This window comes from Salminus brasiliensis, chromosome 1 (genome assembly GCF_030463535.1).
Source record: "Salminus brasiliensis chromosome 1, fSalBra1.hap2, whole genome shotgun sequence".
NCBI classification, from domain to species: Eukaryota; Metazoa; Chordata; class Actinopteri; order Characiformes; family Bryconidae; genus Salminus; species Salminus brasiliensis.
The window spans coordinates 96777020-96789391 of record NC_132878.1 but is presented as its reverse complement, the minus strand read 5'-3'; the positions used below and the strand labels follow the sequence as shown (position 1 = coordinate 96789391).

The 12372-nt window shown below is 45.0% G+C and overlaps 1 protein-coding gene across 4 annotated transcripts in view; it reads right to left on the bottom strand.

Annotated features, from left to right (window-relative positions):
* nek11 (NIMA-related kinase 11) overlaps positions 1-12372 on the bottom strand; it is a 126486-nt gene that overhangs the window by 78527 nt on the left and 35587 nt on the right. For all 4 annotated transcript variants that reach the window (XM_072692510.1, XM_072692509.1, XM_072692511.1 and 1 more), the window contains 3 exons: positions 8662-8780; positions 5730-5794; positions 2611-2737 (listed from right to left, as the gene is read on the bottom strand). In XM_072692510.1, coding sequence (XP_072548611.1) covers positions 2611-2737; positions 5730-5794; positions 8662-8780 — 311 coding nt within the window. The remainder of the gene's footprint in view (positions 1-2610; positions 2738-5729; positions 5795-8661; positions 8781-12372) is intronic.

Sequence of the window (12372 nt, the reverse complement as noted above, 5' to 3'; positions counted from 1 at the left end):
TCTCCTCTCTCCTCTCTCTCTGTCTCTCTCTCCTCTCTCTCTTCTCTCTCTCCTCTCTCTCCTCCTCTCTCCTCTCTCTTCTCCTCCTCTCTCTCCTCTCTCTCTCTCTCCTCTCTTCTCTCTCTCCTCCTCTCTCTCCTCTCTCTCTCTCCTCCTCTCTCCTCTCTCTCTCTCTCTCTCCTCTCCTCCTCTCCCTCTCCTCCCTCTCCTCTCTCTCTCTCTTCTCTCTCTCCTCCTCTCTCTTTCTCCTTTCTCTCTCCTCTCTCTTCTCCTCCTCTCTCTCTCCTCTCTCTCTCCTCCTCTCTCTCTCTCTCTCTCTCTCCTCTCTCTCCTCTCTCTCTCTCTCTCTCTCTCTCTCTCTCCTCTCTCTCTCTCTCTCTCTCCTCCTCTCTCTCTCTCTCTCTCTCTCCTCTCTCTCTCTCTCTCCTCTCCTCCTCTCCCTCTCCTCTCTCTCTCTCTCTCTCTCCTCTCTCTCTCTCTCTCTCTCTCTCTCTCTCTCTCTCCTCTCTCTCTCCTCTCTCTCTCCCTCCTCTTTCCTTTGATGCTCACTGACAAATCCCTTCTTCTCAACAAGGACCATTTGAGGAGAACCCCTCAGCACGACACATGAACTGGTAAGCGATACTCTAGCAACAACTTGGTTACATTAGCAGCAACACTTAGCAGCAAGTTCTAGCAGGCAATTAAAGTACCAAAACAACAATGTAGCAGTGCCCTAGCAACAACATAGCAACCATCTACCAACAAGAGAAATCACTTAGCAGCACAACACCTGGACATTACTCCTCACAATCAGCCATAACAATTAAACTACAGCCTAGTATCGTGTAGGTCCACCATGTGCCAGCACAACCGATCCGACTATTCGAGGCATGGACTCCACAAGACCTCTGAAGGTGTCCTGCTGTGGTGTCTGGCACCAAGCAGCAGATCCTTTAAGTCCTGTAAGTTGTGAAGTGGGTGGGCCCCTGTTGCTGGCCCACTGGATGTCCTTCCTTGCAGCACCTTTGGTAGGTGCTGACCACTGCATACCGGCAACAGCCCACAAGACCTGTCTAATGTACTGGAGATGTTCTGACCCAGTCATTGTCTAGTTGTCCCAGGTTCTTAAGCTTGACCACCTCCATCATCTTCAAGAACTCACTGTTTCATCACTTGCTGAATAATATCTCCACAGAAGCCACAGAAACCAGATCATCAGTGTTCTTCCCTTCACCTGTCTGGTTTTAATGTTATGGCTCATTAATGTGTTTACAGCTTGCTGTGATACAGGTCCCAGCAGATGATTGCAGACATCTCCTGACTCATTATCCATGTTTGGGGCTGGTGATGCTGCCTCTCCTAGCATCTTTCTGTAAACACTGAGCTTCTTCTGAAGCTTTGAAGTTCTTAGAAGGCTTCTAGGAATGGCTACATCACACACACACACACACACACACACACACACATACCTTCAAAGAGGCCAACATTACACAGCAATCCGCTACCTGCATCCATCCCCCAGACTGCTTTCATATTTAAGAGAGTTAATGATCACCATTCCTTTGAGTTAATGAAAGAAAGGGTCTTCAGAAGCTGCTCTGGTGATCAAATGCTCCACACACTGCATGACACAACACACACACACACACACACACACTTGTATCCTGCCATGTTACACATAATAAACAATACAGATTCACCAACTTTTACCCACAGTGTGTGTGACTGGTGGAGACCACAGTAGTAGAGACCACAGCAACTACACAGTAACTACCTATCTAAAATACCATAGCAACCATGTAGCAACACCAAAGAGTTCAGGTAGACACTCTCACTGACCACTGACCTTATGTGTATTTGGGTTTATTCTAATGTTATATAGAGTTAATTACAGGTAGACACTCTCACTGACCACTGACTTTGTTTATTTGGGTTTAATCTAATGTTATATAGAGTTAATTACAGGTAGACACTCTCACTGACCACTGACTTTATGTTTATTTGGGTTTATTCTAATGTTATATAGAGTTAATTACAGGTAGACACTCTCACTGACCACTGATTTTATGTTTATTTGGGTTTATTCTAATGTTATATAGAGTTAATTACAGGTAGACACTCTCACTGACCACTGACTTTATGTTTATTTGAGTTTATTCTAATGTTATATAGAGTTAATTACAGGTAGACACTCTCACTGACCACTGATTTTATGTTTATTTGGGTTTATTCTAATGTTATATAGAGTTAATTACAGGTAGACACTCTCACTGACCACTGACTTTATGTTTATTAGGGTTTATTCTAATGTTATATAGAGTTAATTACAGGTAGATACTCTCACTGACCACTGACTTTATGTTTATTTGGGTTTATTCTAATGTTATATAGAGTTAATTACATGTATACACTCTTACAAAGCTACTAACCTTAAGTACATTTTTTAGCAGTGTTCTGTAAAGCTTGTCCAACCTTGCAACACTGGCCACAAATAAACACATTTGTGGGCGGAGCCTGAACAGGTCAGTGGGTCAGAGTTTGGACTAGGCAGTACTTTGACGCACTATAATAACAGTAGATAAAGAACAGTAGGGGTTACAGGATGGAAAGTAGGTATGTTGAGTTTACCAGATATCAGATTTGGAGTCGTAACCACGGTGACTGAGGGCCTCTGGACTCATGTAGTACGGCGTGCCTGTAAATGTGGTCGCCAGGTCACTTGACCCCATTAACAAACATGACACACCAAAGTCACCTGAGCAAAGAACAGAAAACAAGTGTAAATCAGTACACACACACACACACACACACACACTCACTCAATACACTCAGCAGAAAACTCCAGATGTGCCCATATTAGGAACTCCGGGTGAAAGCTGGACGTGGAATGAGAGGAATTTCACGTGGGGGAGACGCTCCCCCAGTCACGGTTCGAGCTTAAGCTCTCCAGGCTGCAGAGCCATGTTAGCCTTGTGATTGGTCAGGGGTGTGCTGATGTCAACTTGACCCAATTTTAGGGCCGCCCATTCCACTTGAACAGGAGGGCAATTCTGGTGAAATACAGCAGACCTTTATTTGAGACTTTGTCCTTTTACACTGGGGGCCCCGCGGAGCCAGATTTAGGTTCCCAGGGGCTTTTAGTTTAGTAGTTGGCTGATTTTTGTATGCAGTCAATGTTGGTGTGCAGCAGTGTTAGCTTAGCTTAGCTTGTAGCAATCTTCATGCTACACTTTCAGTTCCCTGCACTCTTAAAAATAAAGGGGCTACAAAAGGTTCTTTGAATGATGCCATAGAAGAACCTCATTTGGTTCCATTAATAGAGCCTTTTAAAGATTTCAAGAACATTCATCTGATGTAAAGGTTCTTTACCAATTCACAAACACGGTTCTTTATGGAACCAAAAGTGGTTCTTCTGAGGCATCATTCAGAGAATCCATTGTAGCACATAGCAGTTCGATTGCAGGCCCCAACCATGTTATCACTGAAATTGTAGACAAAGCCCCATCACTCACTGACCACTTTATTAGGAACCCTGTAAACCCTCCCATTCAGGTGGTGGTGTAATGGTGTGGGGAATGTTTTCTCGGCTCGTTTTGGGCCGTTAACACCAATCATCATCGCTTGAATGCCACAGCCTGAATTACGAGGTCATTAACGTAAGATAAACTGTGCTACATGCTGAGCTAACACTGCTGCACACTGAATGGGCGTCCATTCAGCGCTAGCTCCACAAGTTCGGTACAAGTGTGTTTCTGAGCCCGGGCCTTCTGGTCCTCCTCAAACCTGTGCTCGGGGGTTCGCTTCAAGTGGACGCTGGTGCGGTAGCTATCAGCTCCCGCCACTGCGTGTGGGGTTGCATGATGTAGGGTTGGTTCACCTGGTGGGCAGCAGGCTGACTGACCATGAGCTTCCTTCATGACCACAGTTTACAGTTTACCAAGTCCCTCAAACTGCTTTCATGAACATGAACAGCAACACCTTCAGGGTTCTTCAGTCCAATCCAACACTTTTGAGATCTGGTAGAATGTGGAAATTAATCCTGAAGGTGCTCCTGATCTTCAGGGGACCAGAATTTCAACAGAATCTTGTGGAACCCTACCATGAAGAACCGAGGAACCCAAGAGCAAAGGGAGACCCATCCTCAGAACTGGTCTTGTGTCAATATACCTAATATTTTTCACCCTCTGTATCCTTCCACCATCCACTGTTGCTAAGCAACGATGATAGCTTCTTTACTGTGAGCTGCTGGAACTACTTTTTTTGTTTGAAGAAATGGCGTGGTTTTCAAAGCCATTAAGAGTGGAGTGGTGGGTTTTAGTGTGAAACGCTCAGGTTATAGATAACCTTACCCAGTCAGAATCGTCTTAGACTTTCTTATTGATTAGAAATGGGGTTAAATCATGTGATCAGGTGCTCAAACGTCTGCACGGAACTATAGAAATCCCTGTACAAAAAAGGCGGTAGTAACTTCAGGCTCTTGCGGATGGAGTTGCATGAGGAGGATGGGGCTATAAATACTTGCAGGGTGCAGAACTCGACAACATGATCCCCCATCCACCAAACTTAACCCAGCCTAACCCAGACTTGTCAGAATCGTTCACAGACGTCTGAAGCTCTAATAAAAGCTCCTCACAGAACGTTCTTACACCTAACGGTGATTAGGACACTGCCTGATGCCTGAGACACTGTTCTACCAGAGGATAGAGAAGATTCAGGCCTGAAACTGTACTTTTATATAGAAACAGTGGAGGGATACATGCTCAAGGTCCTAAGATTAGCTACTGTTTCACCACCATCTCTCTTATTGATTAGATAAATTGTGCATATATAATATATAAATGGATTTAACAACATATATATTAACATAACAACATAACATATATATTTAATATATATATGATTTTTTTGAGGAGGGGGGCTGATGAAATGGCTAATATTTAGTGTTTAGGATTCTTTTTTTTCTCTTTTCTTTGTAAAAGTGTTGTGAGAGAGCAGTGGAAGAAATAGATGCCGTTGATGCTGTGATGATCTTCTGCAACCAAGTCACATTTCATGCTGCGTTCAAGTGCTCTCAAGTGCTCATCAGAAGGTTGTTTGTACCAGACAGTTGGAAAATCCAGCCTCTAAGCATTGAGATCTGTAGGATATCCCAAAACAACGACACTGAGTCACATCGTAGTCACAGATTAGTCAAAACTGAACTATAAAAAACATAAGACCTGCACATACCACTTCACTGGCTGTCCGAGTGCAATCTACAAATGGTACAAATGGTACTTCCCAGTTTACGGCACCACTTGAACGCAGCATTATTGACTATACCAGACCAGACAATCCTGAGTGTCCTGCTGCCGTCCTTGTGTACTTTCTATAAGACGTACAGCAGAAGGCCCTCATACTTGGTGTGTAGACATATGTAGAGAACTTACTTCCTAACGTACTTCCAAACTACCCTACAGAACACCTGAAAGCACTGCCATCAGCATCCCGAAAACGAGCGGCGTCTATTTATTTATTTATTTTTTATTACGGTTCAGCTCGTCTCTCAGAGGAGCATCTTTTCTTTCCCTGGGCTTTCAAGACTCCAGCTCAGGCTGTGCTGTTTAACAGCTCTCCTCCTGTCTCTCTTTACAGTAAAGAGCCGGCTGCTGTTACGAACAGGAGGGCTCGGTTGCGCGGGTGTCGTTAGAAAGATGCTGAAGAAACTTGAAAAAAAGAAAAAGCGCAGCAGCCACAGGAGAGCTTACCTATCTTCACATTATTCCTCTTCAGAAACACATTCTTAGCCTTCAGATCTCGGTGAAGTATCCGCCTGCCAAAGGAAGGCAAACAGGAATCAATAAGTGGCGAGGCATTGTGGGTACGAGGCTTTTTCTTCTGCAGACGGCACATCCGCCCTTTAACAGCGAAAACCTTGCTGAGATGTAGAATCTGTCAAATAGCAAAAATAATTGTTCACTGTTTGGTTCGCACACACAGACTCTGCACGGCACTGCCACTCAGGGTTACTAAGGCCAACAGAAGCGGTGCGCTACATCGATTTTATCACAGGTAAGGGTTGTTAGGTTTGACGCAAAGCAGAGCGAAATCGCTTCCGAAGAAACACGTCAAATCGTCGGCGTCTGAAAATACCAAACCATTAAAGAAGCACATGCCTCTGAGACTCTGTATACTCTCCAATTTCCCCCAAATTGTTCATAATTAAGATGTAAACAGAGTCGTCCAGAATGAGGGTCTGGTGGGTTCACCATCCTCTAACCGCTACGTCCATCCAGCATGATAACGCCCCAGGTCAGTCCCTCAAACTGCTTTCATGAACATGAACAGCAGCTCCTTCAGGGTTCTCCAGTGCTGGTTCCTCCCAGTCAGCAGATCTGAGTCCAATCCAACACTTCTGAGATCTGGTAGAACGTGGAAATTAATCCTGAAGGTGCTCCTGAAGAATCTTCATCAGAATCTCAACAGAATCTTGTGGAACCCATGCCATGAAGAACTGAGGAACCTGAGAGCAAAAGGCCATTATACCTGATATTTTTCACCGTCCGTATCCTTCCACCATCCACTGCTTGCTAAGCAACGACAATAGCTTCTTTACTGTGAGCTGCTGGAACTACTTTTTTTGGCTGAAGAAATGGCTAATGTGCTTTTCAAAGCCATTAAGACTGAAGTGGTGGGTTTTAGTGTGAAACGTTTGGGTTCTAGATAACCTTACCCAGTCAGAATCGTTCACAGATGCCTCTAAAAGCTCCCTCACAGGACGTTCTTTTATCTAATGTTGATGAAGACACTGCCTGATGCCCGAGACACTGTTCTACCAGAGGTCGGAAAAGATTCAGGCCTGGAACTGTACTTTTATATAGAAACAGTGGAGGGATACATGTACAAGGTGCAGTGCAGCACAAAATAGTGCCCTAAGATTAGCCAGTATTTCAGCATTTCAGTATTTTCAATATCTTTCTTATTGATTAGATAAATGGGGTTAAATCATATTGATTAGGTGCTATCACTTCTGCACAGAACTATATAATTTCCCAGACGGTGGTAGTAACTTCAGGCTCTTGCAGATGGCGCTGCATGAGGAGGATGGGGCTATAAATACTTGCAGGTTGCAGAACCCGACACCATGATCCCCCCTCCACCAAACTTTACACTTGGCACGATGCAGTCAGACAAGTACCACCATTCTTGTCCACTGGATGATGCCAGACAGAGAAGCGTGATTCGTCCCTCCAGAGAACACACCTCCACTGCTCTAGAGTCCAGTGGCGGAGTGCTTTACACCACTGCATCCGACGCTTGGATGCAGCTGCTCGGCCATGGAAACGCCTTTAAGCTCTCTACGCTCTCTGTTCCTGAGCTAATCTAAAGGCCACATGAAGTCTGGAGGTCTGTAGCGATTGGCTCTGCAGAAAGTCGGCGACGTCCGCGACCTCAGTCATTTTACGGGGCCTTACGAGTTGCTGTCGCTCCCAGACACTTCCACTTTATTATAATGGCACTGACAGCTGACTGTGGAGTATTTAGTAGAAAGGGAAATTTTACGACTGGACTTGTTGCACAGATGGCCTCCTATCACAGTCCCACGCTGGAGTTCACTGAGCTCCTGAGAGCGACCCTTCCTTCACAAATGTTTGTAGAAGCCGTCTGCATGCCTGGGGGCTCGGTTTTATACACCCGTGGCCATGGAATTGATTGGAACAGCTGAATTCAATGATTTGGACTTTTGGCAATATAGTGTCTCTATACATATACACTAAGGCCAAGGAAATTTCGCAAGCTGCCGGAGACATTCCCAGGAAGCCCTTGCTATGTGTGGGTGAGCATTATCCTGCATTATCCTGCATTGTCTTGCATTGTCCTGCATTGTCCACGCTGTAAACTGTGGACACGGTGGACGAAGACTGATGAATGAGGCGTAGAAGCACATTTCAGAAGCCATAGGTAGCGTTCCACCTTAAGCTGACGACTGTTAGCAAGTAAAGATTTGGATTTGCATGGAATTGTGGGAATTGTAATGGATTTAGGAGTATCGCCATGGTAACGGAAGTTGAGATGCCTCTCTTTCAGTGTAGAAACTTGTCTCACATACGTCCAGTCTCTCTCTGCTCTGTTTACCACTGAAAACAAACAAGTGTTTCTGATATTCTGGCCAACTGTTTCAACTTGGACGAGGACAAGCCAAGACAAGCATATGTGTTAGAGACAGATGGAATTTGGCCTCCACCTTTAACCCATCCGTAAACACACACACACACACACACACACACACACACACACACACACACACACTAGTAATCAAACACACACAGTGTCAGTGAGCATATGTGCCCAGAGGGATGGGCAGGCATCGCTGCAGCACCAGGGAAGCAGGGAGGGGAAGAGCCTTGCTCAAGGGCCTAACAGTGGCAGCTTGACGAGCCTGTGTATCCCTGTCCCCACACCCTGTCATCAACAGCCTGGTGCTCTAACCACTGACGGGAGCACAGTGTGTTGGCATTGTTGGACAGTTGTAAGGTGTGTGTTCTAGATCCTGTCTCCAGGTTTTACAGTAGAAGCTCCAGATCTCATCAAAACAGGTGAACATAAATCCAGTGAAAAGGAACGAGAGCTGATCACTAGCCAGATTTCTGCTAGTTTAGCCTCAGTCTACTAACAGTGATGTAGTGGGAGTGTTCTCACCTCTGGTGCATGTAGCTGACCCCTAGCAGCAGCTGGACAAGCCACTGAGTGACCTGAAGCTCGGACAGAGATGTCCCCTCCGCTCTCAGCTCCTCCAGCTTACAGTCCAGATCTCCGTCCTGCAGGAAAGGGGCGCAGATGTTAATGCTTTAGCATCTGAAGTAGAGGCAGTACATCTCAGTGATTGACATCTCCGGCCTGCTGAGCTTCATTATCCTTATTAACACCATTCATTCACCAAGCAAAACAAAGGCAGCAGGCCACTAGCGTGGTTGGTGTGGCGCTATGGATAACACCACTACCTGCCACTGAGCTACCACACCACGTGGGAGACTGGGGTTCGATTCCTGGTCTGGGTGACTGTGCTGCTGCGCTACACCAATAAGAGTCCTTGGGCAAGACTCCTAACACTACATTGACCCACATCTGTAATACGAGTAGCCTTGTAAGTCGCTCTGGATAAGAGCGTCAGATAAATGCTGTAAATGTAAATGTACTAGCGCAACTGTTCTGCACACACACTGCAGTTGTGCGCTCTGGGTTATTTTGGCTTCAGTCATTTAAAATATACACGGTGTTAATAATCATCTCAAAATATCAAACATACTGAAAAAGAATCATAAATATTAATAAATAAATAAAAACTACAGAGAAATAATCATGAATCAAACTACTAAAAATACTGAAAATGAATCTTAAAAGTTTAGGAAATAATCTCAAAATACTAAAACTGATCTTAAAATGTAAAAAAATAATCTCAATACACTCATAAAAATATAATATAATGTAATCTCAAAATCCCCCAAATGATTTTAAAATATTTTAAAAATCTCAAAATAAAACAATAAATAATCTTAAAATAAGTGAGACAATCTGAGCTTCACTGTAGAGAAACTGACCCAGGCCAGCGGTCCCCATGACTACAACACAGATACAGCCCATAATTTATTCCCTACCCAAACCCACCAGTGCAGCTACACGAGTGTTCTGAGTTTTATATGAAATGATGATGATGATGATGATGAAGGTAAAATAGTGAATAGAGAATCTGAACTAATCCAGTTCTCTTTAGGGACTACTTTCTGTAGCCGCACTACACCCTGCAGCATGTATCCCTCCACCATTTTAATGATCTGATTTTAAAAGCAGGTTCTAGAGCCGAACTCTTCTCAGAACTCTGGTAGAACCGTGTCTCAGGCATCAGGCAGCGTCTTCATCTCCATTAGGTGAAGAACTTTCTGTGAGGAGCTTTTATTAGAGCTTCAGACGTCTGCTTCCCTTCACCTCCACTGTAGAACTCCAGCTCTGACTGGGCGAGGTTATCTAGAACTGAGTGTTTCACACTAAAACCCACCAAACCCACCAAACCCCGACTCTGAGTGAGTCTGTTTAGATCTTCAGTGGAGTAGGAGGACTGAGTAGGAACTGAATAAACATGTATTCTTTATCAAATCCAAAAATGAATCAAATGAATCTGTTCAATGAATCATTTAGTACGAACTCAAATCTTATTTATTCGCACTGTTGTGACCTCCGGTGACCTTTGTGCTGTTCCAGCGTCCGTGTGCTCCTCTGAAAGTCATTTCTGTTCCTAAAGCTGCTCGCTCGATCTGCTGTACCTCCTTCATTAGCGAGACGATGCTGGACAGAGCGGGCAGAGCGGTCCGAGCTGCCCGACTGGATGGCTAATGGGTTTAGCAGCTCATTTAGAGTGGATTTGTATGAGCCTTCCTTCACACACACCCACACCTACACACCTACACACCTACACACAAACACACACACATACTGTGAGAGAGAGGGGCTTTCAATCATCAGACCATGCCCTAGATGTCTGAACACCAGGGGTGTAGTGCCGAACCAACTGTACTGATTTCTGAACTGAAATGAACGCTATAGGGACAAAAGTATTGGGACATCTTTTGTACACAGTTTCTTCTGAAATCAAGGCTATTAAACATTCTGCTTCTGTTGGAGTAACTGTCTCTACTGTCCAGAGAAAAAGACTTTATACTAGATTTTGAAGGAGAAGCATTGCTGTGAGGATTTGATTGCAATCAGCATCAGGAGCGTCAGTGAGCTCAGGATGCTGGATGATAATCAGCACCCCATCACCTCCCCAACTTATCCCAAAAGTACTGGACGGAGCACCACCCATCATTCCAGAGAACGGGCATGGAGCCAAAAGGTTCCTAGAGAGTCCTATTCAATTTGCAATGGGTGCAACATAAAGCAATTGAATGCATTTATTAGAAGGGTGTCCACAAACTTTTGGACACCTCGTGTATTTTTAATGTGGGATGGGTTAAGCAGCTCATTTTGACATTTTGAGAGGCTCAGACTGTGTTGGCCTCTGATTGGGGAGACTCGCTGACTTGCTTCCTCATCGTCAGGCCATAACGAAGATGTTTAATGACGTATTAGTCCCTCTTAATGAGTCTATCCATGAAAATGTGCTCGTTGTGATTCGAGACTCCTTCCTAATCTAAAGGTTCGAAGGTTCAGTCTGGGCGCGACACTCGCCCACGCTGCTGTTCTGTAAACGATGGCGCTCAAGTCCAAATCGCTAACCTGACCTAATATCACACCCACACTCCTTTCATGCTAGCTTCATCACAAAGACTCATAGAGCCCATTTACCCACCGCTGCGCACCCCCCCGTCCCCCCGTCCCACCGCTGCACGTCCAGTTTGTGGAAATTGATGCACGTAATCTTTCCTGCGTTAGAAATAGCAGATATTTCTTTGAACATCACCTTTAAACCCACTTGTGCACCAATTAGCCAAAACATTAAGACCACCTGCCAAATACGCTGTTGTTCCTCCGCATGCTGGAGCTCTGAAGGTGTTCTGTACTGGACTGAACACCAGGGGTGTAGAAAAGGCCTCAGGGCGTCGGTGTAAAGGTGGCGAATCAACTGCTCTGATTTCTGAACTGAAGCACACACTACACGGACAAAAGTATTGGGACACCTGTGTCGTCATTGTTTCTTCTAAAATCAAGGGTATTAAGAAACGTTTGTCCTGTACTGGACTGAACACCAGGGGTGTGGAAATGCCTCTGGGCATCGGTGTAAAGGTGGCAAATCAACTGTACTGAACAGATAGGAGGGATATGAACTACACTATACAGACAAAAGTATTGGGACACCTGCTCATTCAATGTTTCGTCTGAAATCAAGGGTATTAAAAAGAGCTGATCCTGCTGCTTCTGTTGCAGTAACTGTCTCTACTGTCCAGAGAAGAAGACTTTCTACTAGGTTTTGGAGGAGGAGCATTGCTGTGAGGATTTGATTGCATTCAGCAATCAACAAGAGCAGCGTTAGTTAGTAAGTCACCTCATCCCAAAAGTATTAGATGGAGCACCATCCATCATTCCAGATACCACAGTTCCTCTGAGGTACCTGGCACTAAGACATTAGCAGCAGATCCTTAAAGTCCCGTAAGTTGTGAGGTGGGACCTCCATGAGCCTTGGGAACCCATGACCCTGGACCTATGAGCCTATAGGGGTGTTCCCTATATGCAGTCGTTTCTTGGCACCTACCAAGAAAGTGCTCCAAGGAAGGACAACCGGTGACCCAGCGAAAGGGACATGGGCGCCCAAGGCTCTCTGATGCCAATGGATTCCCTACCTCCCAACTTACAGTACTTAAAGTATCTGCTGAGAACATCTCAAGATCTCCAGATACCACAGGACACCTTCAGAGGTTA